At 35.2% G+C, this 26,143-nt stretch overlaps 1 protein-coding gene across 1 annotated transcript in view; it reads left to right on the forward strand.

Moving 5' to 3' along the window:
- IREB2 (iron responsive element binding protein 2) overlaps window positions 1–19,824 on the forward strand; it is a 42,902-nt gene extending 23,078 nt beyond the window's left edge. The window contains exons 8-22 of the mRNA XM_063089346.1: window positions 853–992; window positions 3,071–3,242; window positions 4,577–4,677; window positions 7,081–7,197; window positions 8,300–8,459; window positions 9,352–9,487; window positions 10,630–10,714; window positions 11,067–11,223; window positions 11,534–11,658; window positions 13,162–13,266; window positions 13,359–13,501; window positions 15,911–16,058; window positions 16,144–16,266; window positions 18,446–18,631; window positions 19,402–19,824. Coding sequence (XP_062945416.1) covers window positions 853–992; window positions 3,071–3,242; window positions 4,577–4,677; window positions 7,081–7,197; window positions 8,300–8,459; window positions 9,352–9,487; window positions 10,630–10,714; window positions 11,067–11,223; window positions 11,534–11,658; window positions 13,162–13,266; window positions 13,359–13,501; window positions 15,911–16,058; window positions 16,144–16,266; window positions 18,446–18,631; window positions 19,402–19,512 — 2,009 coding nt within the window. The 3' untranslated portion in view covers window positions 19,513–19,824. The remainder of the gene's footprint in view (window positions 1–852; window positions 993–3,070; window positions 3,243–4,576; window positions 4,678–7,080; window positions 7,198–8,299; window positions 8,460–9,351; window positions 9,488–10,629; window positions 10,715–11,066; window positions 11,224–11,533; window positions 11,659–13,161; window positions 13,267–13,358; window positions 13,502–15,910; window positions 16,059–16,143; window positions 16,267–18,445; window positions 18,632–19,401) is intronic.
- Window positions 19,825–26,143: the final 6,319 nt, after the last annotated feature.

Consider the following 26,143-nt stretch of genomic DNA (forward strand, 5'->3'; position numbering starts at 1 on the left):
TTAATCACATCAGAAACAACAGAATCTTAAGAGTTTGTGAACAGTGGTAGTAAAAGAGGATTTATGGACAGAAATTTGCATAGTGCCCATCACAACACTACCATTTGTTAAATAATTGAGTGATGATGATGTTGTCTATAAAGGTTACTTCCTTGTTTAATGTCTTTCTGTGGCTCTCCTGGTCTCCTCTGTAAATCCAAATTCCTTATTATTTTATGCAAGGCCCTTCACAGCTGGGTGTCTCTTTGGCCATTTACCCACACTCACCTTAGAGACTGGTCTCTCATTTACCTAAGTGGGCTGTGCTTCTTTATACTTCATAGCTTTACACCAGCCGTTCCCTCTGACAGAATGCATTCTGCTGACCACCCTTTTGTTGTTGAAATGTGGTTACTATTAACTCCTCCTTTAATACTAACCTCAGGTGTCTCCTGAAAGCCCTAACTCCACTCATTAAGTGTACCACACTCTACTTACTCTTTTACAGGGTGTTATAATTGTTGATTTTGGGGGGATCTTTTTCATTAAATAGAGCTTCTTGAGGTTGACAGGGACTGGGTTCTATTCATTATCTGTATCCTTGAGCATGTACAATACAGTTTGTAGCGTAATAAAAACTCACTAGATGCTTACTGAATTTAATATAAAGGTCAAAATCAGTTTTTTCAACCATGTAAGTGGAGTCATTCTTTTCAGAAGGCTTGGGCTCATTGTCCACAGTAATAGTAATGTAGCAACTCTGTATAGGGTACTATTTAAGACATGCTCACAAAACATCTAGAGATTTAGATGTTACAGAGATAAATTATCTTTTAATATACTATGCTAATATACCTGTCGTTATTATGTTAGGGGTTGGAGGCATTGAAACAGAAGCAATTATGCTTGGTCTGCCAGTTTCTCTTACTTTACCAGAGGTCGTTGGATGTGAGTTAATTGGGTCATCAAACCCTTTCGTTACCTCCATCGATGTTGTTCTTGGCATTACAAAGGTAAGTTAAAGCTGTGGTAGCTGAATAACTTAGTGGACGTTATTTTTATGTAAGTGGAGCAGCCTCATGAGAGCAGAGACTACGTGAATAAAAAGAATTTCAAATTTAGTAAAGGCTGATTGTATCTCCTTTAATTGAATTATTTGCCCAGTAGAAGCCATTGCTGAACTAGATAATGTTTTAAAAAATATGGACTAGAGAAATATGTTAGTGTCATATTTTTCTATTGGGCGTTTTAAAATGTTGAAGTATTATATAGAAACTTTTTCTCTGAATTTTCACAATAGTGGCTGTATACCTTTAATACATATACTCAAGGATTCCTAGTGAATAATTTTTAACTCTCCATCTTAAATTTCTGATTTTCACTAACTTTATTTTAATGATTAAGCCCCTGTTGTTAAATGAACACACCTGGAAAATGTTTCACATATAATTCCAACTTGGATTTCAGCATTTTTGGTTAGATTATTGGTCTGAAGGCTTTCAGGATATTCCGCAGGGTAATAAAATGGTAATGCCTCCCTCTCAGCATTTGGTATTGATCCTTCTGTAATTAGAAAACATTTTGGCATCTTAGAGAAATGATTGATCCAGTGTATGGTACCAAAAGATCAAGAAGTTAAATTGAGAATTATAGGATTATTCCTAAAGGAAAAGGAATATCCAATTATGTTTTTAGAGAAATCAGTTCATTCTTTCCTTCAGACATCCTGAAAATTAATGCTGCTTTTTAGGCCCCTCTTGCTATTTTGTCTTGACGGTTTTATCTGTGCTGACATTTTAGCTTATTGTCACAAAAATTTATTATGTATATTTACATTTATTGAATATATTATTCTTTCTTTTTTGAGATTCTGTTCTATTCATGATCTTTATAGTTTTCCAAAATGTATTTTGTGGTACCTCTTTAATTTGATGAAAGCAGCATTTGGCTTGGTGTATCTAATCTGTGTTTCTCTCTTCCTCAACAATATAACCATAAATATAAAGAAACATCTTTTTTTTTTTTTGTGGCTGGCCGGTATGGGGAACCAAACCCTTGACCTTGGTGTTACAAGGCTGTGCTCTAACCAACTGAATTAACCGGCCAGCCCAGAAACGTCTGTTTTTAAGGTTTGAATTTCTACATCTATAGAAAAGAGTTTGAATTAAGTGATCCTTAGCACTTCTGAAATGTTAGGACTTAACATTAATCATGAGTTGAGGGTAGTTTCACTCTTAATCACCTCCCTAGGCTCTCTCCCTATACCAGTCTGAGACTATTTTACGATTCAGAAAAGATGAGTAGCTGTTTTGGTTACTTGGTAGTAAGTTAAAAAAAAAAATTATTTTAGAAGGGATTAAGTTTGAAGCCACATGTTAAAAGTCCTTCCAAAATGGAATTTACTTATAATTAATGATGCTGTAAATATTTGCGGCAGCAGTTGTAATTTGAAGAATTTTTTTTTTTTTAAGATGACCAGTAAGAGGATCTTAACCCTTGATTTGGTGTTGTCAGCACCACGCTCTCCCAAGTGAGCTAACTGGCCATCCCTCTATAGGGATCCGAACCCGTGGCCTTGGTGTTATCAGCACCACACTCTCCCAAGTGAGCCACAGGCTGGCCCTGTGATTTGAAAAATTTTTATAGACAGTATGTATTTTTTTATTTAAATATACAGTATCATCAATATATTAGTATTTCATTAAATCTAAGATGTCATCAATGGTTAGAATCACCGTTGTTTTATGTACTGCTAAGAAAGAAAAAAGGCTGCCAGCTAAACAGACACACTGTTAAGTCTAAGGTGTACCCTGATTTCAGAGATATTAAAATATGAATTATGGCCATCTTGAGCTGTGAGTCCCTTTTCTACCCTGATTAACAGTGACATTGGACCACTCTTCTATTGATTATCTTAAAATACCTGTGAAACTGGAATGAGTTGATATTTCATGAAAACAATGAAGGATCTTATTTCTTCACTGGTGCTTCACTATATTGGTTAAAAATTAGATTATATAGTTTTCAGGGAATCCATGCTATTATCATCATTGCTAATTTTGTGTGTTTTTCCATGCACCCCTTTATATAGTACCTCAGGCAAGTAGGAGTGGCTGGAAAGTTTGTTGAGTTTTTTGGAAGTGGAGTTCCACAATTATCTATAGTTGATCGAACTACAATAGCAAACATGTGTCCAGAATACGGTGCTATCCTCAGCTTTTTCCCTGTTGACAATGTGACATTAAAACATTTAGAACATACAGGTAAGAAAATACAAGATTATTACAATAAATGTGTTACATTTCCAGTGTGTCTGTCCAACAATATTTTATAATAACTGCCTTTATACATGTTTTTTAATATTCATAAAATTATCTTATTCTGAAACAGTGGTTCAAATAAACTATCAGATGTTTTTCAAGAGTGTTTTTTTCCTCGAATCCTAGTTCTCTGTGACCCACTGATAGCAATTTAAAGGAATTACTCAAACCTCTGATCCTCACCTCACTGCTCCCCCCCCCGCCCCCAGTGATGGATACCTCCACCCTTACTTAGGGATAAGAGGTTGCAATTTAATGGAAGTCAGACTTGAGCATATTCACAGCTGTCCCCTTCTCCATCCAAGAGTAGAGGAGCTCTAAAACAATAGGGTTAGAGAATCACTATTCTACCTAAAGAATAAGAAGCTCGGAATTTTGTGAGAAGTATAGGGGCTGCAGGTTCCAAATCTTTTTGTAGTCTGATTAATTGTGAACTTTGACACTCTTCTATTGACTTTAATTTAAAATAGAAAGTACCTGCAAAATCAGAATATGTTGATATTTCATAAGGTTACTATTCTTTAAAAAGTAGGATCTCTTTTTGATATTATCCATTTCCTTTTGTGAAAAGGTTGTTGCCAAGCTACTCATCTCTAATCATAGCTACATTTGGGAATATATACTAGTATTATTCATTTTGGGGGCAGATTGTTATAGATTAATGAATCAAATGACAAAGTGGACGACTTGTCGTATGGAACCCTGGAGGGGATGGTCCTCACAAAATGCAAAACTTTGTATCAGGATTTTGGTGGGTAGAACATTCAAGAGAGAAATGGTTAGAAGTACCTCATTTCTTCCACATTAATCTGAGTTAAGATATTAGTGATCTGTTACTATGTAACCAATTATCCTAAAATTTAGTAGCTTAAAACAGCGATAATCATTTATTGCCCCATGTTTTCAGTGGATCAGTAATTCAGACAGGGCACAATGGGGACAGTTTTATATCTGTTTCATGATGTCTAGGGACTCACCTGCAAAACTTGAAAGCTAGGGCCTGGAATCCTGAAGGCTTGTTCACTCACCTGTTTGACAGTGAACAACTGGCTGTCAACTGGGGACTCAGGGCTTGTAGGCAAGACACCCACATGTGGTTTCTCCATATAGTCTGGGCTTTTTCAGATGGTGGCTTCTCAAGGGTAAGAAAGAAAGAGAAATGTAAAGTAATTTGCAAATAATATTTGTTTTTGCTCATCACTGGAATTCAGCACCCTTAGTCTCCAGAGATTTCAAAATTTCTTAGTGGATTTTGTTGCTTTTGTTCATCTTTTTAGGTTTTGATAAAGCTAAACTGAAGTCAATGGAAACATACCTTAAAGCTGTGAAATTGTTTCGGAATGACCAGAATTCTTCAGGAGAACCTGAATACTCCCAGGTATATGCAGAATAACACTCCTCGTAGTAGTTAAGTGTGTGAATTGTGGAATCTGATCCCAGCTCTAAGATTTACTAGCTGTATTACTGTGAACAATTTGTTTAGCCTTTCTCCCTCAATTTCCTCATCTCTAAAATATGACGATAATATATACCTCATAGGATTTTTAGATTAAATACAAACTTATAGAACAGTTCTAGGCATATAGCAAGTACGCAATAAGTGGTAGCTATTATTATTATTTAAGAAATGTTATTTGTGGCCCAGTACTTTGATTTTATTCATTAATATTACATAGATTTCTATTGTGAATTTTATAACATTTTATGTTGTAATTTTTTTAGTATTTAAAATATAATATTGACTATTAATTCTTTGCTGTGATTTTTTCTACTTTATGATAAGAGCTGTATAATATCCCCTACCCCCGCAAATAGTCAATTTTAATGAAGTCTTCATCTGGTTTATGACTATATGTTGCACAATCCTACTGTTAAAAGATACACAGGGCTGGCCAGTTAGTTCAGTAGATTAGAGCACGGTGTTAAAACACCAAGGTCAAGTGTTCAGATCCCTGTACTGGCCAGCTGCGAGAAAAATAAAAGATACACAGTTATATGGCCTTAAATGTTACTTTTAAAGAAATTTTACAGTCTAAGCAAATATTTCTTATCTGTTGGAAATAGAGTTATATATTTAAATAGAATTCACTTTCAGAAAAGTCTTAATTTAATAAAATTAATTTTCTAGGAGTGTGTCAAGGATCTATAACAACATGGGTTTGGTTAACTGTTAAGCTATTTTTTGTAGGGAAATTCATTTTCTCACCCAGCTTTATTTTTCTTTATAGCATGTCTCCCTACATTATCTATTAATTTGTATACTTGTTCGTCTCTCTTTTCCCCTCTGGAATATAAGTAAACTCCAAGAGGACAGAAACTTTGTTTTGTTTGATATTATATCCCCAGCTCTTGGAATAGTGATCAGTGCATAATAGATATTCAGTGAATATGTTAGGTGAATAAATGAATATGTATATGTATATTGAAGGGCCAATATAGAACCCATAGGAGTTGAAACTGTGTAACAATTTGGGAAGATCTCTTAACTTCTCGGATCATTTTCTGATTTTTTTCACCTCTGTCAAATTTTAGTGCATTGTCCACATTTTTAAAAAAGACATAAATGAAAATAATAAAAATTAAATGGGAAAACATGAGTGGTAGAATAAAATGGAATAAATATGCCAATTAAAAAAAAAACTTGATTGTATTGAGAAATAAAACTAAAATTCATCAGGATGTTGATTTTAAGAGAAACTCCTTAAGGGCAAAGACTGAGATCACCTGAATCCATTAAATGAAAGTATAAGAAAAATAGTTATGATCAGTCAGAATAAACAGGGGTATTAAATAATGATGAAAGAAAGCCATAGTGAAGAGAAAGTTTCAAATTGGTTATACCCATATAAAATGCACAAAGGAAATGGTAGATATACCAGAAAAAATAAGTAGGAACTAGTTGGGAAATGAAACTTTAACAAAATATGATTTCTTAACCAAGAAATAAAAGCTTAGTCTGCAGGAGCCTGGCCAGCAAGACCCTCTGGAACCAGGAAGAAAAAACCCTTTCTCTGCTGTGTCTCTCCAGCACCCTCTGTTGACCATGCTTCACATCATGGAAGCTGACAAAGGAATGTTTACTACCCATAATCACAATAAATTTGGAGCTCAGAGGCAATAAAATCGAAAGCTGGCACAGGCATCTACTTTGCCATTGGGCATCTGTTAAAGACAGTGTTTATCTTTGTGGGAAAAAACACATTTGGAGAATCACAAATTTTATATAGACAATACTCTTAATGTGCTAGTTTGCATACTGATTTGTTAGTCTTTTAGCAAATTTTCATATTTGTGTTTCATAAATTTAAAGGGGCTTGTTTAAAATCTTTATTTCTTGGGCTGTATTTCACCATTAACATAAATTGCATTAAAATAAATGTGAATATACTTATTAGAATCTGTACTTAGGAATTATTCCTTCTCTTCCTCTTCTTTCTCATTTTTTTCTTCCTTATTTTTATAGGAGTTTTAGTTTTACAGAGAAATTGCGCAGAAAGTACAGATAGTTCCCTACCCTCCTCCTACTCACGTGTACATTTTCTCCTATTATTGACATGTTACATTAGTGTGTACATTTGTTGTAATTATGAATCAATATTCATATATTATTATTAATTTAATTTTATATTAGGGTTCCCTCTTTGTATGGTACAGTTCTATGGGTTTTATCTAATGTATAATGTCATGTATTAACCATTACAGTATCATACAGAATAGTTTTGCTGCCTAAAAGTCCTCTGTGCTCCACCTATTCATCCCTCTCTCCTTTCTCTATTCCTAGGTGATCCAGATTAATCTGAATTCAATAGTTCCTTCTGTCAGTGGTCCAAAAAGACCTCAGGATAGAGTTGCTGTGACCGATATGAAAAGTGATTTCCAGGCTTGCTTAAATGAAAAGGTAGATTACTTTATTTGTCAACATGCTTTGTGCCACATAGTAAAGAACCAACAAGGGGACCCACAAACTCAATCCACTGCTATTTTTTTATATATTATGGCACACATCAGCAACTCGCTTAATTTCCTTCTGTTCTGTGTGCAAGGCAGTCATTTGATGAACTTATTCCCAGTTCCACTGTGAGGATCAAAGGTTGATTGTATCTATTTATAGTAAAACTTAAATTAATTAAAATTAAAGTTTATAATTGTTTCTTAGTCACAATAGCCTCATTTCAAGTGCTGAATAGCTACATATGGCTATAGCTCTTGTGTTGGACAGCACAAATATTGATATTTAAATAATCACAGGAAGTTGTATTAGACAGCACTGTTCTAGATTTTTGTGACTTCCCAGACTAGGAAAAAGCCACTACACTGTGTAATTACTCTCATAAAATTTGGTAAAATGTAACTGAATTAACAAGTGACCTCTTTGGCTTTTGAGGGTTTGTATTTTCTGCTTGAGAATCATGGCTTCAATCCTGTCACTTTCTGTGTTGTATTATGAGAACTAATAGTTGGCTTTCTCGGCAGAGTCTTTCTTTTTATGATTTTTTGGCTTTTATTTGGAAAATGTTAAACTTGTGCAAAAATAAAATAGTGTAATAAATTGCCAGGTATCTGTTACCTTGCTTCAATGATGACCAACTCATAGCCAATCTTGTTTGCACTCACACACACAGGATCATTTTGGAGCAAATCTTCAGGGCCATTTTTAACAAAGAAAAAGTTTGTACCATCTCTTGAGAATTACTGTAAGCAGGACTAAATAGAGAACAACAAAGCCAAATAAGATCTGGATTCTGGGTAGTTGGCTGGACTTAGTAGATAAAAACTCTGGTTATGAACACCACCAGACTCCTGTCATGACTATTCAAATTCATGCTTTAGTTTAATTACAATTACTGAATGTTAGAGACTTTCAGTGTCACTCACAAATAGTCAGAACTTTGAATGTTAAATCATCAAATGTCAGATGTCTGCTGTATTTCCTACCAATCTTTTTTTTTTTAATGCATATCCAGGATATTTAGTTTATTTTTATGTGCAAATTTGTATAGGTTGGATTTAAGGGCTTCCAAATTGCAGCTGAAAAACAAAATGATATCATCTGTATTCATTATGAAGGAAGTGAATATAAGCTGTCTCATGGATCAGTGGTCATTGCTGCAGTTATCAGTTGTACCAATAATTGCAATCCATCTGTCATGCTTGCTGCAGGTAGGTTGTGGTTTATGGCCATACATTTTCTTTTCCTAAGTTATTTTTTGCTTTTCTGTTATAGTCACTTTCTGTTTCTTAGATTATGCCTGAGTATCAGTGTCTGTGTTTGATATTGAGACTTTCTGAGACTTTAATTAGGTCTATAGGACCCTAAGTTTGAGTTGTGTTATTAGTTTTGTTCTTCTTACACAGAAGGTACATTTTTGTGGGTTTTTTTGGTACAGGGATTGAACCTTGGACCTTGGTGTTATCAGCTATCAGCACCACACTCCTAACTAACTGAGCCAACTGCCCAGCCCTGATAAATTTTTTTACTATTACTTACATGTCTATTAATTTTAGATTGTATCTGCTTCTGTTAATTTAGAAATATAGTTAATTAGCAGGTGTTTCTTGATTATCTCCTGTAAGTTTACTACCATAACAGTGTGCTAGATTCAACTGAGAGTTATAAAAGAAGTAAAAGATTATTGACAAGGACTGTAAATGAAATCGATTTGTATATACATCGGGATAGTTCATTAACTTTATGAAATCATGTATAGTAAATATTAAATTGCTGTTAGTTTATTATTATGGCATTTAAAAATGGTTCAGTTAATATCTTATATATGTGCATCTTTTATTTCCATTTGTGTGCGTGATGCCATAATGTTGGTCTGTACCTTAATTTACAATATAAAGGCTAGTATATCTGCTACAATTTTTAATTTGTCTTAAATGAAGCAAATCAATAGAATAACATGGAGAAAATAATGACAGTAAATTTATGAATTTGGACTTTAATCTGAATTGGAGATCAGTCCGTTAAAGCCATTTTTTCCTACTTTAGTAAGAGTGAAAGAGGGAAATAAACACTGTCATAAATCATTGTTTGTTGGCCATGCAGGTCTTTTGGCTAAAAAGGCTGTTGAAGCTGGTCTGCGTGTTAAACCTTATATAAGAACAAGTTTATCTCCAGGCAGTGGGATGGTTACACATTACCTCAGTTCAAGTGGAGTATTACCATATCTTAGTAAGCTTGGGTAAGTGACTGTTATCACTTAAATAGTTAACATTAGTATTCAGGAGTTATTGAAGCTGCTTGTTAAGTTCTTTCATATACAAAGAGAAGACAGAAAAAATATGCTTGAGTTCTACTTGTTAACCTTGCCATTACTGCACAATTGTTGAGGCCTTATTTAATATTCAGCACTTATTGGGCATATCCAATGAACAAGGCATTAGCTACATAGAAGTAGGAGACATGATCCTAGCTTTAGGATACTTAGTTGGAAAGACAGGGTAAACAAGTAAAACCAAATGATGGTGACAGACAGTATGAGAGATGTCACCAAGTAGTACATAATTTCCAAAGTTGTGTAGATAAGTTCAGAGAAGAATGAAACATTATGGGTTGCATTTATTGACTGAGTAAATTGTCTTAATTGAGGTTTTGTGAAGTTATTAGGTCTATAATACATAGGTTAAGCTGTCCCTGAACTTTAGAGAAAGTAATTTTTGTTTCTTATGTAACAAAAATAATTGATGCTATTTGTGTTTTCAATGTATATTTTGCAACATATTGTCTTATATAAACCATCAGTTCTTTTGCACACCTGATAAATTTTAGATGTTTTGCTTTTAGAACAACAGCTAAAAGTAATTTAGAAGATTATACTGTAATCTTCTAGTTATATCATTTTGAAATTATTGTCAGGGACTCTTGGGTTTAATTGGTTGAGAATTGAAAGATTTACTCATTTCTAGTGCCCAATTGGGGCCATTGGTCAGATTGTTATAGCCAGGTCCTCCTGATACTTTACAGTTTAAACCTCTTTGGATGGAAGTACAGTATCAGTTTTTTAAAAGGTAATGTTATATTCCTAGCAAATAGTATTTAAGGAATTTTCTTATGTAGTGTGATAGGTGCTGTTGACTTAACAGGGAATGTCTTAAGTATGAAGGCTCTTCAAAGGTTTCAGTTCAATACAAAAAGCATGCCTGAGAGTTAGAATCAATTGTTCAGAATGTTGTGAAACATAGATTGATGAAGGTTAATGTTAATCCATGTCATGAATATTCTTTTAAGTTCTCTTACTACAGTGATGGAAATGAAAGATAAAACTTGTTTTCTTTACAAATGCTGTGATGTGTTGTCCAGTGACATTTATATTTTGAAATGCAGATTTGAAATAGTTGGCTATGGATGTTCAACCTGTGTGGGAAATACAGCACCCTTATCAGAAGCAGTTTTAAATGCAGTAAAACAGGTAAAGTGTGTGGATCAGCAAACTATCTAAGTGGGTTTTCTTAACTATGTTTTGTTATTAAATTATGGAAAATAATATTTGTGTATTTATATTTTTATAGTCCTTATACTTCTTGGGAAGAGTAACCTATGAATCTTAAAATGATTCAAAAGAATGTAAGGAATTATTTTAGTTTATTTGTAGGACTGATTGTTCTATACCTAAAATTAGCAATATGTTTTTTGGTTATCTTGCCCTCACACTGGTATTTGAGATTGCTTATATATGATTATCCAAATTTATACCATCTTTTAAACTGAATACATTTATTTGTGTATGTGTGTATCCTTTTTTGTTTGTTTGTTTTTTTCAGGGTGATTTGGTTACCTGTGGAGTTTTATCTGGAAACAAAAATTTTGAAGGTCGTCTTTGTGATTGTGTTCGTGCCAATTATCTTGCCTCTCCACCCTTAGTGGTAGCTTATGCCATAGCAGGCACAGTGAATATAGATTTCCAGACAGAGCCTTTAGGTATCTTTTCCTTTATATATATGCATACCTGCACACACTTTTCCCCCAAAAGTTGCTATTTTTTTTAATGCTTCTTAGACTATCCATTCTTTGAATTATTTCAGGAAAACTTATGATAATGCATAGTTATTAATTTCTGTGTTCATGTGAAGAATATAAAATGTACAAATAATTAGTTCTTCTAGTTACTTAAGCCTGAAGCACCATGTTGATAATTTACTTGGTTTTTATGATATGTCTTATAAAAAATAACTCCCTCAAAATGTTCACACTTTTTCTATTGAATATCATATTAAAATCTTTTAACCAGGTACTGACCCTACTGGCAAGAACATTTATCTGCATGATATTTGGCCTAGTCAAGAAGAAGTTCATCAGGTAGAAGAAGAACATGTTATACTATCCATGTTTAAAACACTAAAAGAAAAAATAGAGGTAAGAGTCTTATTTGTTTCTTAAATAGCTTAATAAAGTTCAGTCTTTTATTTCATGCATCTTGCTGAATAGACTAGAAATTAAAAATACATTACTTTGAATGTGAAATTTTTAATGAGTAATAGGTACTTTGTGTCTGTAATCCCTAATTACAAAGAGAATGGCTTAGAGTAATTAGAACTGATTTTATTTGCTTATTAGAAATGTATAGTAGGCACTTATACTTGGCATCCTGAATGTGGGCAGACTTCATAGAAACTGCCCTTGTCACTCCCATTCAAATGATTCAAAATTCAAAAGAAATAAGAGCAAACAATACAATCCTGCTTGCTCCAGTCTAGCCATTTAGTTTGCCTCTCTAGAAAAACTAGTGATGTCTTTCTTAAAGCATCTTCCCAGAGCTGTTTTAACGCACATGCAGGCAAATCATGTATACAGACTTTTATTTTAAGAACAGAGAATATAAATATGAGGGCAGAAATAGTACCTATTCAGTGAGCAAATGTTTATCGAGTCCTTACTGTGTGCCAGGTTCTGTTCTAGGTGTTTGGAATACATCAGTGAACAAAACACAGTTGTCATGGGGAGAGACAGGCAGTGAATTGTAAAGACAATAATTAGGTAAATTATATGATATTTATTATTTGTTAAAAAGTAGTAAGTATTAATCAGAGTAAGGCCTTAAGGAGGGAGTCTTAATGAGGGCAGTGTGACTAGAGCATAGTAATAAGAAGAGTGGTGTTAGGAACTGATGTCAGAAAGAAAATGGAGGTCTAGATCCCATAGGGAATTTTAGGCCATTATAACAAAAGTCTTTTACCCTAAGTGAGGTGAGAGGGGGAGCCAAAGGAAGGTTTTGAACAGAGGTGTGTCATAGTCTACCAAAAAAGATTGCTTTGTCTGTGTATTGAAAATATATTGTGGGGGGAGAAGGGTTGAGTAATTAGGATATAAGCAGGAAGACCAGTTGCAGTAGTCCAAAGTAAAAGATGTTGATGGGGTGGATCACTGGGGTAGCAGTGGAGGTGCTGAGAAACAGATTTTTGGATATAGTGTGAAGCCAGGACCAAAGGACCAAATATATGAGCCAAATATTTTGAAAAAAAGCAGAGGTTTTTCTCCATGATAACATTCTTAAAGATTAACAGAATACCCTACACATGCTTAATCTCTTTTTAGTAACACATGTAGATCTTTCTAAATTCTTTAGCTTTTTTGGACTCTGTGAAGCCTTTATGTTCAGTTTATATTGAAACTTAACTCTTGGGTTTTCCTGATGATCTGGTGTGCTGGAATTTGATGAGCAAATCTTTAATTATTCTGTCCAAAAATGTTATGATTTTATAGAATTCACTGTCTTAGCTGTCTTTCAAAATGGATAAGGCCTATTTTTTTTTAATTCTGACCTAAGTACTGCTTTATTCTCTTAATCATTTTCGTAAGCTTCTTTTTCTGACTCCTTTTATCTTTCCTTTGATTCATCATCCAAAACCATATTCACAGATGGGAAATAAATGGTGGAATTCCTTAGAAGCACCAGATTCAGTTTTGTTTCCATGGGACTTAAAATCTACTTATATCAGATGTCCTTCATTTTTTGATAAACTTGTAAGTACTGTTTTACTGTTTGATCTTTTAAAGATTGTTATAAACTAAGAAACCTTGTGAAGAGTTAAATGCCTTGAACTTTTACCTTTTAGACCAAAGAGCCAGTTGCACTCCAGCCTATTGAAAATGCCCATGTCTTATTATATTTGGGAGACTCTGTCACGACAGATCATATATCACCTGCTGGAAGTATCGCTAGGAATAGTGCTGCCGCTAAGTATTTGACAAATAGAGGGTATGTGTGCATGGTTTTAGGGTGTTTTTGTTTTATCTTTCTTACTGATTATCAAGAGGCTTCTACTGGTCATGTTCCTTTACCCAGTAAGTACATGCTATCATAAGTGTCTGATTGTCCATGTACAAGAGTACTTCAAAAAGTTTGTGGAAAAATGGAATTAAAAGATAATACAAATTTTTCCATGAACTTTTTGAAGTACCCATGTATTTGACTTAAGTGAAAATTGGGGGGTACCTTTTGCACCTGTCTTTGCTTACAACTTTAGATACTGAAATTGCTGCTTTAAATTGAGCTCTTATATTCTAACTAAACAACTGATTAGAAACAGGATTTTTCGGGCCGGCCTGTGGCTCACTCGGGAGAGTGTGGTGCTGATAACACCAAGGCCACGGGTTTGGATCCTATATAGGGGTGGCCGGTTAGCTCACTTGGGAGAGCGTGGTGCTGACAACACCAAGTCAAGGGTTAAGATCCCCTTACTGGTCATCTTTTAAAAAAAAAAAAGAAAAGAAACAGGATTTTTCTTTTTCAGTGCTATTTTGTTGAAAAGTCAGCTGGGTGTGACCTACTAAATGAAGCCTCATCGTTTGGTTCTAACCAGCCTCCCATTATTAAGAGTATAGAATTTAAATGTGTATTTTATAGGCTATCAAATGTACATGTGTGAGGCTGGGATTGATGTGTATCAAATAAAAAAAATGAATTTGTTTTTTGAGCCTATGATTTTAAGTTTTCTTTCCCCTGAATATTTTTTGGTTGTGATTTCTGTCTTGGTCATAATTGTGACATAGCCTCCACAGAAGAAAACCAGTCACCACTTCTCTCAAATATACAATTTTTATATTTATTATGACTTCTAGTATGGATTTCTTAGCACATTTAATTCAGTAGTTCACTTTGGTTAGAATTGTCTAAAAATAAAGAGACTCAAACTCCCACCACTCCCATCCTGAAGAAGTTTAAATGTACAAGTTTAGAGTATTGTTGCCTGTGCAGAAAAGACCAAATTAGAGGCCAGTAAAAGTTGGTTGTTGATGAGATACTTATGTTCAGTTGTTTCTTGTCCCTAAAACGTCATTTATATAGTTACTAATCCAGTAGCAATGAGCACCCCTAGCACCCAGATTATGGTTTCCAAATACCATTTCCCATTACAAGTAACCACTGCTTCTTGGAGAAATGATTGAGTCCAGAACTGGAACTGGAAGATGTACAAAATGATTCTGGACGTTTTATACCAAAAGCAAGGGAGCTATCAGAGCCACCAGGCTTCTGTCAAAAGGTTTCAGGAACCAAACTGAATCTGTCACCAATGAAAGGGGAACAGTTTGAGCATTAATAAGAATAATAACTGGAATAGATTGAAACGTTATAAATATATTTAAATCCGTGAGTTGATAATGAAAAAAACCCAAAAATTGTCATATTAGTTACGTTTGGAAGATGATAGAGAACCAACTTATTAGTTTGAAAACTGGTAAACAAATCTTTAACCAGTCTTTTTTGTATGTAATGTATTTCAGTAAAACCAAATAATTGAAGGAAAAATTACCTTTATAGATGTTTTCCAGATTAAAAAAAATGAAGTAATGATTTAATTAGAGTATCACTATTTTACAGTCTCTAATGAATAATCAATCTAGACCATGGTGATGAATTGCTGATAACATTCCAGAAAAAGAATTGGATATTATGTGTCTCCTGATGGAAGTATAAATCTATGAAGCACTGTTGCCAAAAATTAAAAACCCAAATCTTATCAAGCCACTGGATCTGATATCTAGTTTACAAAAAATACAGGGGACAGAAGAACATGTAAAATGATACCATAGGGATGTAGTCAACACAATCTAAATACAGAAAACTGTGTAACAAATGGCCTAGTTTCTTCAAAGTACAAGAGGGGGGAAAAGAGAGCATGTAGAATGTATAGATTAATAGGGACTTGATGCATGCATTTATGAACTTTATTTGAATTCTGATTTGAACAAACCAACTTAAACAAAAAGTATGGAAAAATTCAGGGACATTTGAATATTGAGTGGCTATCTGATGTTAAGAATTTATTGTGATTTGGGGAGGGGGGAGGGGGAGTTAAAGGTGGTATTTAAGAGTCCATATCTTTTAGAGAAGCATACTGAAATATATACAGTTAAAATGTGATATCTGAGTTGTCCTTAAAAATGATCTAATGGGGATAATTATAGAAAAGGAACAAAGAGTCCATGAGTTGATTATTATGGTTTGGTGATAGGTACATGCACATTCACTATTCTGTTTTCTCTACTTTTGTACATGCTTGACATTTTCCATAATAAAAAAAATATTTTAATAAGTTTCACAACCCAGTAATGTGTGATGAATTTCCATCTGGAATGAAAATTGACTTTCATAACTTTTTTGTAGCCTTACTCCTCGTGAATTCAATTCTTATGGAGCCCGAAGAGGTAATGATGCTGTGATGACAAGAGGCACTTTTGCAAATATTAAGCTTTTTAATAAGTTTATTGGAAAACCAGCTCCTAAAACAATTCATTTTCCATCCGGACAGATGGTAAGGATGTATGCAAAGTATTTTGGCAATTGCTAACTGTATCAAAATTTGTATTAACGATTTTTGTGTTTGTTTTAATTTACAGCTAGATGTATTTGAGGCTGCAGAGCTGTACCAGAAAGAAGGTATCCCACTGATTATTTTAGCAGGAAAGAAATATGGTTCAGGAAATTCAAGAGACTGGGCTGCCAAAGGACCATATTTATTGGTACTGATTCTTAAATTTATCTTAAGCTTCAAGGAGTTTCAAATATTCCCTTTTGTCAGTAACATTCTGTCAAAGTTTATTTTGCTTATTTGGATTTTTTAATGCTTATATGGACCTAATTTATGGGTTTTTTTTTTTTTTTTCAGTGATCTTAGATAATATTTTGTACTCATCTAGTAGTGTTTTAATACTTTGAATTTTTAGGCCTATATCAGTCTTATGTAAAGAAGCCAGTATGGTAGAGGGAAAGGAGATTCTGTCTTAAACTATTACTTTGTAGTAATTATTTGCACCCATTGGTAATTTTACTTTTCCTCCTTTCGTTTAATTTTCTCTGATTTGCTCTATCAGGGATTAAGAGACTCAGAAATATTGGGCCAAATTTGACCTTTTTTTTTTTCCCCCAAGTAGGAGATGATGGTGCCTGACTGTCTGCTAGGAAGACATTTCTTCTGAGACTGTTTCTTTGTTGCAGAGCAAATAAGCCATCTGGTGGAGGAAATAGTTATGTGACATGTGCTTTCTGCCATTTCATAGTCACATGTGCTTCTCTTTACAATTGTAGCTGTAAAAAGGCCAGCCAAAACACAACCCTCAAGGCCCATCATACAGACTTCTTTCTTTTTTAGGCTGGCTAGTTGGCTCAGTTGGTTAGCATGCCACCTTGTAGCAGCATAGGTCAAGGGTTTGGATCCCCACGCTGGCCAGCCACAAAAAAAAAAAGAAAGAAAGAAAGGAAGAAACAGACTTCATTCATTTCAAATCTTTAATTTTCCTTTAAAATGTAAATACTTTGAGAAGTTGTAGGAATAAACCAAATTCTCTTATCTATTAATTATAAGTATTATAAATATTAATTATAGATATAGGTTCTTCTTATTCTGAAAAGTTTTGTCTTTGTTTTTTTATGGTGGAGGCTTTTCTCATATGATCCTTGGCTGTCCATTCAGTTAAATATTAAAAAAACTGATTACAAGCTATGGGTGTGGGCTGGATTTTGTCAATTAGTGGGCCTTACTATGGGTGATATGCTTCCTTTTTCATTGAGAGAGCCCTATTTATCTGTAAGTATTTTCTCTGAGGCCATTTAGTTTCTTCAATGAAAGAGACTTGTTCAGGATGCAGACTTCAACTTAATCCCCTGTTTCCAATCTGATACTCTCACAAGAGCCTTCTCCTATGCCCAGTGTTCCTCAGTCTAGAGAATGCATTCCCAGCAGGGGTGATGGTGCTCCCAAAGGGCAAAACTTGGTTCTTACGTGGTAAAACAAAATTTTACTCATTTTATGTATAAAGTACAGATAGAGGTACAGTATATAAACAGATATAGTATGTTTGTGGTATTAAAATTTCAGAGGGAGGAAAAGTGAGGAAGATGTGGTTAAGGGAAAAAATGTCTTAAAAGGCTCTGTGGGTAGATGATAATGGGAAAAAAGATGAGAAATAAGAAGCACAGCTCTAGAGCCTCTCTAGCTCATTTTCTCCAGAGAATAAACTTTCAGTTTTCTGGAGTGGGGATTGAGCTGGAGGTCTTACTGCTTTTTATAGACTTCTAACCAGCACCCCTAGTGTTCTGAAACCTCATGCCTCTGAGTCTCAAGCCTTTCCTGGGTCTGTGTTGCAAATTCACTGAGACCTTATTGGTATCACTCTCTAATTTCAGTTTATCATTCTGTATTTCAACATTACCTACTAAGTCAGTTACCTATCTTTATCTTCTAAATAGCATATTTATAGAATTCTGTCATCCTGTTCCCATTGTTGCTATGGGTTTATACCTTCCTTATTCCTTTATTTTAGTGGCATTTCAAGAGAGAGTGTTAATGAACACATATGTCAGATCTGCCATGTTTAAACAGAAATCCTGCTGAGCCCTATTTGAGGTCAACACAGCTATCCCCATTTTTAGAGCTCTTACTGTGTGGTATAGGCACTGAAAGTCCTTAACTCTGGAGTGGCAAGGGGTGTGGGGGAGTCAGAATAATTTAGGGAATCTTTTAAAATACAGAAAAATAATGTATAAAAGGTTTCTGTAAATATTGTGATACAGCATTGACCTCAATATGGGGTAGCAGATTAGATAGAAAGGCCTAAAGTAGATTTTTTTTTCCCCTTTAAAATGCTCAAAGAATCAATTTTCAGAAATGATTAGAGGAAATAAAATGTACATTTGTTACAGGGTGTGAAAGCTGTTTTGGCTGAAAGTTATGAAAAAATACACAAAGATCATTTGATTGGAATTGGCATAGCTCCACTTCAGTTCCTTCCAGGAGAAAATGCAGATTCCTTGGGCCTCTCTGGCAGAGAAACATTTTCTTTAACATTTCCTGAAGAACTGTCTCCTGGAATTACATTAAATATAAAGGTATCTCTAAAATTCTCAATTATATAATTGTGCATTCTGTACCCAAGTAGATGGTTATAAATTGAATAAGAAACAATTGCTATAAATTGCATACTAATGTCAGTTAGTGAACATAAGTCGTAGGTTAAAATGGCTATTTCCTACATACTTAAACCTGGGTTAATATAATTCATGTCCTCTGAGGAAAAGAAGAAAGAAATGGATGCTTAGTCCAAAAATATACATAGAGAGGGGAATCTTGACTTTTCCAATTACATATGTCAACTTCCTTTTCCTAGTTTTCACTCTCTCTGTCCTGGTCTAATTTTAACCCAGGCATATACAACACTGCAAAGAGAAGGCAAAGGTGAGCATTCAAGATTAGAGTTACAGACTCTCCAACTAAGAAAAAAGAGTAAAAGAGGAAAAGTTATTGAATGCAATGAGTACTTAATGTAAAATGAATGGGTAGTGAGTATATAACTTCCCCAATTAATAAGTCAAAATCTAAATATTTTGATTTAGTGTCTAGGTAGTATATATAATACTTGTCATTTAGAATTAGTAATGAAAATATCTGGTTTTCTACTTAGCTGTGAAGCCCATGGTCAGGTATCTCAGGTGTTTTTCAAACAGAAAAAGGGTTTCAGGCAATCAGATTATATGAAGCTAGGAAGATCAGACTGATTATGTGGTGAGTATAGACACTGTGAATATGAAGACAAATGGTCTTAACCATTAAGACTTTGAAGATTCTACCACTCATATGAGATGTTTTTGTTTGTTTAAAGACAAGCACAGGAAAAGTATTCGGTGTGATTGCTTCATTTGAAAATGATGTGGAAATAACACTGTACAAACATGGAGGATTATTAAACTTTGTGGCACGAAAATTCTCATAGTATCTACTCACCATGGATACCTTTCAAACTGCTAACTGCAAAGCCTTTTGTGCTGGACCCAGGAATCCTTACCATGGAGCTGCAGATAGTCCCAGTATACTCACTTATCTCATCCATGGATGTAAATGATTATGAATCAACGTAGTGACTGAAATGAAATCTTGATTTTAAATAATACACGAATGGTGCTATTAACATTGCTAAAATCATTGTGTGACGTGTTGTGGAAGAGATCTGTAAGTATGGGGGGGATATTTTATCAGACCATTTTGTAAATAAAGGCAGAATTTGAACTTGTGTTGAAGATTCTTATATGAGTAACCTTCCTGAAGTTGTTTGTTTAGTTTTGCACCTATAAAACTGTGTACTACTGTTTGTTGGTTTAAGAGTGGCAGATTGAAATATAAGAAGCCAGATTAGACTCTAAAATTGTGGATGTTGGAATATGATTTACAAATAGACTTTTAAGTATATTCCTTTTTAAAATTGAGCTGGACACATTTGGCATTCTTAGTTTGTCATATAAGCCAGGTTTATCCTCATTATTAGTCTAACTACAAGGGATAGAAGCTGCCCCAGATTACAGTCATTCTGTCCAATCCAGCCAAGGTTTCCTCCACCTATGAAGATGGACCATGGCGGAATGTAACTGATTGTATGGCACCATCTATTAGCAGTGAAGATATCACATATGAAAGTATCACACATGATGCAGCCCTTAATTTTTTAGTAATTTGCCATTGTGATCCTCTGGCAAGACTCAGATGGCATTATATTAATTGAATTAGATTATTATGCTCACTTTGTGTGATACTATAACTTCCTATAACCTAATATTTTAGATATCATTAACCAGAATTTCACACTTGTTTTATAGTTGCTAAAGAGAACTTTATTTAATCATTAAACTCTAAACTGATTTCCGCTAGACTTAAATTATCCACCATAAATTATATGGGTGTTCAACCTTAAGCATTTTTTAAATGTTACTATTTCTTAATTATTTAAATTGAATTATTTAAATTTGAATTACTATTTTACCTGGGATGCATGAGTCTATTAATTCTGTTATGTTACTGTTTTAACCAAAGCTGATCATTAGGATAAAACACTTAAGTTGTTGCTGAGTACCATATATTCTCAATATACATGTCTGTCCCAACCACATCAAATGTTCCATCAACAAGATGATTTTATTTTTTTTATTTTTTTATTTTTTAAAAGATGACCGGTAAGGGGATCTTAACCCTTGACTTGGTGTTGGCAGCACCACGCTCAGCCAGTGAGCGAACCGGCCATCCGTATATGGGATCTGAACCCGGGGCCTTGGTGCTATCAGCACCGCACTCTCCCGAGTGAGCCACGGGCCGGCCCGACAAGATGATTTTAAAAAAAGGTTGGATAATTAGTTCCAGAAGGTCATATACATTTTTCAGTTAATAAATTTAGCAGGCAAAATGTTAATCGTATTGATTTTTCACATGGAGATCTTCGTATAACTTAGTTAAGTTGCTGCAATTCACAATTAGCTTACATTGCGCAGAATAAATAATTACTTGTTTTAAGCTAAAATGCTGAAACTACAAAACCAGTGAATGAAGACCACTGAGAACTTTGCACGTAATCAATCATACGGTCTTTTGAAAATATTTTGCAAGTTATGCGTTTAGACAATAAGATGGACTAGAATTTGACAAAACAATTTCCCTTCTTTAAGCGTTTTATAAATATTTTCTTTGGTGCTTTCAAATTATATTGTGTTCTTGATATATGCTGTAAAGCTATGAGTGCATGTGTTTTTAATTTACATGAAAACATGAGTTAGGGATGGAAAATTTACAAGTTTAATGTTAAAATACCTGTTACATGCTTTGATGAAATGGTAACTCCAGATGAGGGGCTGGGGGGGTCTGTATTATTTTGAAGGCATATATAGTCTATGGCAGAGGCATGGGCATCATCATAAACAGCCAATCCAAGAGATGATGATAAAGCTAGCTAGCTATGAATTAAACATTAAAATTTCCAGTCTACTTAGTCCAGTAATAATACAAGCAAATCTTGTATTTCAGGAACAAAATCAAGTTCTCTTAATCTCTTGCTTATATACAGTGAACCAAAAGACTGATAAGCATGGTTTTAAATTGTGGGGGGAGTCGTGGATGTATGTCCCAGTGTGTGTACTTTATAATTCTGCCTCTGGCCAAAAGCTGTATTTGCAAAAATGTTGCATCTGTGTTTCTATTGTCTCACTTATCTCTTTTGACTATAGCTGGGTAATTTTGTGTTACCAAAATAAAAAAAAAAATCACAAATATTGTGAAAAGGAAGTATAATAGGCACACAAGAAGAGCAAATCAGTATTGTGTACAATTTCAAAGGTCATTACCAACAGCAGCTTTTTTTTTTTTACTTTTAAAAAACATTGTTACATATCATTGCCATTTTCATACGTTTGAGTTTTGCTACTTATAAAATGGAATCAATGAAAATGTCATCCAGTCTCTGAATTGCCATTACTATATAAAAAAGTATCCAAGATGACAGTTATTTCCTGTTTTGTCTCCTTGCTGACACTTGAATGAGACATATCAAAATCCCTTTAGCCAGGTTGCTCAGTTTGGTAAGGTAATCAAACTGCAGTTGTACTAAAGGAAAGAAAGTAAAGACTTAAATCAGGGTTAGCCAGTTAGCTCAGTTGGTTAGAGCTTGGTGTTATAACACCAAAGGTTCAGATCCCCATACGGGCCAGCTGCCAAAAAAAGGAAAAAGACTTAAATTAGAGTCATAATTGTTTGCATATATAGTGTGCATTTGACTTTTCAGTGATGAGTGACAGGATGAGGAGAAATTATTTGACTGACACTTTTCTTTTTGCCTGTAAGTTTAGGAGAAGATAGTAAGATACTGGATGTTGACCCTATCTTAGTTTCATTAGGAGTAATAAAAGAGAGGAGAAGTGGATGGACTTTGGCTTTTTCAGTTTTTTTTTTTTTCCCTAAAGGATGATAGTGCCGATGTATCTATCAATTTTACACATCATATGTGGCTATGAAACCATATATATCACTTAAGTAACTACAGATCATTGTCTATTATTTAAAGCCAACAAAACAGTGTAACAGTTTTAAGTTCAATAATATTAAGTATTGTATAGAAATATATTGGAAGCAAAGTTCAATTGATGACAATTGTGTATATGTTACTGATGTTGTAAATTATTTTTAATAAAGAAAATTGTATTATCACATTTGACTCTTGTTATAAAATATTTTGCAGTGATTGAAAATAAAACACCATGACTTAAAAAGAAATGGGATGCTATCCAGAAATTTCTCCTCAAACCTTATCCCCACTATGTCTGCCAAAATTGGACCATAGTTGTTCTCTTTCTTATATCCAGCAGTTCCTTTCTACTCTAGGGTTAATGAGAATGAAAACCAAAGTAAAAGCTTGAAATAATGATAGCCTTGAGAAACAATAAGTAAGTTGAACTCGATTCAAGGGTTGTTCCAAGAGATTCATGGAATCACATTTTGGAGTTGGAGAGATTAATCTCACCCCAAGCAGGATTCTTTTGTACAAATAACATCTAACTGGGGAGCCTTTTCTTGAACATTCAAGAGATTTCTTGAACAATGTCTACTATGCTAGGCAGTCCATCTTATTGACTGAAGTTTTGATATTTAACGAGTCTTTGAGCTGAAGTTTACCTCCTTGTGGCTTATACCGCAATGGTTTTGGTTTTCCCTAATCTGTCTATGCCTCTTAAAGCACTTTTGTGCAATTAAACATTAAATACATATTTAACAAATACATTGGAGCTTCCACTAATTGCACTGTACATAACCTCCATTCCACAAATCTTTTATTATCGAGGTAATATATGCCGAAGTGAACATTTAGGACAGAATTGGAGGTCTCATGCTATAAATTGTGTGTTACAGGAGGACATGGCATTTTCTTGATGCAGGATGGAGGTGCTATGTATTCTTGAACCTTGATGCTACAGGACCAGCTGATGATGCTGCCTGCTCCCTCTGCTGCCTGTTCATTAGTGCTCTCATGAAGCAAGTCATCTGGAGCTGGGAGCCAAGACCACAGGTCTTCGCTATGTAAATAATGGTCAGCTCCCACTGATCTAAAAAGATATATCCTTTCTCCCAATCTTGGCATTCATAAACTAAAATTGGTTGAGTTTTCTAAGGATTTCAATTTAGTATTCTAAGAAGTTTGCATTACAAAGGCTAATACCAGCAAGGCACAGGTTGATAGTTTTAATATCCAGTCTTGGAGGAAACTTAGAGCTTCATCAGTGTTGCATTTGTTTGGTTTACAGTACAGTTTTCACTTGATGGCAATTTTGCTTTTTAATTATAAATTTAGCTTCAGCTTTATCATTTTGGTTTTATGTAAATTGTTCAGCTAAGTTCTCCAGAATATTAGAATATAAAGCCTGTGTTCAGTATACTTGAAAAATGGATCATCTATTGCAAAAGCAGATGTATATGTAATGCCCACAGAATTTGCTTGTGTAATGAAAATTGTCATTGAATTTTGAGCATTATAAACAACCTGTAATGTATAGTTAAAGGAAGTATCATGAGACTAATGGGCTATTACATCTTGTAGGACATTGTTTTATAATATAAAATCATGTCTATAATCTCACTCTGCAAGTTGTTCATTTTGTTTCATTCCAATTTTTGATGACTGAACTCTGTTTGAGAGCCACTACTTAAAGTGTCCCAGTGGCCAGGTGGAGAAGAAAAAAATGTTAATACAGCAATGATATGACACTTGTCTGAGATTGGTGGAACTTTTTTTATCATGATATCCAATGTCATTATTGAGGAAAAACATGATTTGCCAGCATGTACTAAGAGCCTTAAAAGTGTCCATTCTCTTAGACCCAGTAATATGACTGAGTAGTTTAAAGACATAATTTTAAGTTTAAAGAAATAATTTTAAGTGCACAATAAATTTATATATGAGGATATTCTTAAAAACAAGGAAATGATCACTTAAAGTGAAAAGGGCAAGTTGCAAAGCACAGGATTTCTGAGGAAGGTGCAGGGAGTGGAACCAGGTCAGACACCAGAGAAGGTGGTTGTGGATCTAGTAGCCCTGTCTTTTCAATTCTCACCAAAATTTCCAGATTCAATCTTTATTCCCATTCCCTTATCCCAAGAGTAGAAAAAGACCAATTGAAGAGAATTCAAGAGCTGCCTGAGGAGAAAGCATAAAGAGGGGCCTAAGGCAGCCAACAGGATTCCAGTTCAGGTCACAGAAAAGCCAAAGTTACTCTCTGATAACCTAAAGGAATGAGACATTAAGTATGTCACCTCTGGGGCTGTGAAAAGACAGCCCTGCTACTTGGGCATTAGAAATGAAGCAGATAAGAACCACAACTAAAGGGGGAAAAGAGGCCTTCCTCAATAGGTGGTTGATAAGAGGTTTGGGACACATCCAAGTCAATCAATCGGGGTGACTGTAGATAACCCAAGTGTGCTGACAGAAAAAAAAAAAGGATGGGATGGACATTGACAAAATAAAGACCACGTTGCAGGATAAGTGGACGGTTGTCCAGAACTCTCCTCCAGTAAAAAGTGCTCTGACCTATCAGTTAAGTCCTACTTGGCTGTTTATCAGGGCCTTGTGCCTTGTGCCCTTGACAATTAAGATCATCCAACTAACCCGGCTGTTATCCCACGAATCCCAGGCAGCCTCCTGAAGATCACGTGGTTTTTGCAGACTTGCCTGCAGGGAGAGGGTCCAATGATTGCATTACCTAAATAAGGATTCTGATCCAATTACCAGATATATTTCTCAGTGTAAATGAATCATTCATCACATTCCCAGCCCCCCAGGAAACCTGTTGGGGCTGCCTTTACGCCCCCTTGACATCTATTATACTGAATTATATGACTTGAGAAGAAAGGAGAAAACTCGGTGCTGTGGCAAGAGCCTAAATAAATTGGGAATTGGGTGACCAGGGTATGGCTGAGGCTCTGTGTTCCCTAGACTTCAGTTTTCCCGTCAGTAAGAGGAGCGTATAGGTCTATCGATAAATAACCACTGCGGGTTCTTGCATTCCAGTATCCAGGGAGAGCTAAGTCCGGAGGGGCACGTAGCCAGGCCCGACTCTCAGGACCTCCAATCAGGACCCTTGCGGTTCCCGGGCCGGGATAGGCACGAGTCCACCTCGGGCCGCGCTTTCCGAAGGGCGTCCTCCAAGATACGAGCTTCCAGCGGGGGTGGGGGAGGTGAGGGAGCGAGGAGAGAAAAACGAGGACGCGAGGGTTCCCTAGCGAAGAGGACCACGTGCCACCACGAGTACGTGGACTGGGCGGGACTGCGAGGTGCCATTCAAGGACTGAAAGCCTGCGAAATGGCTACTCACCGCGGGGCGGGGCGGAACCACGGAGAGCCAATCAGAAACGACAAGTCCTGTTCTGTGAAAAGGTAGCCGGGTTCTGACTGGGGAGCTCACCGAGAGAAGGCGTGGGCAGCCTGCAGAAAGCCAATCAGGAGCCCGCGCTCTGAATTTCTGTTCACAGCCTCGTGGGCGGGGCCAGGAGCGTTCCTGGGCCGCCTGGCCCAACCCTCTCCTTCTAGAAATGTGCGCTGA

This window comes from Cynocephalus volans, chromosome 3 (genome assembly GCF_027409185.1).
Source record: "Cynocephalus volans isolate mCynVol1 chromosome 3, mCynVol1.pri, whole genome shotgun sequence".
Classification (NCBI taxonomy): domain Eukaryota; kingdom Metazoa; phylum Chordata; class Mammalia; order Dermoptera; family Cynocephalidae; genus Cynocephalus; species Cynocephalus volans.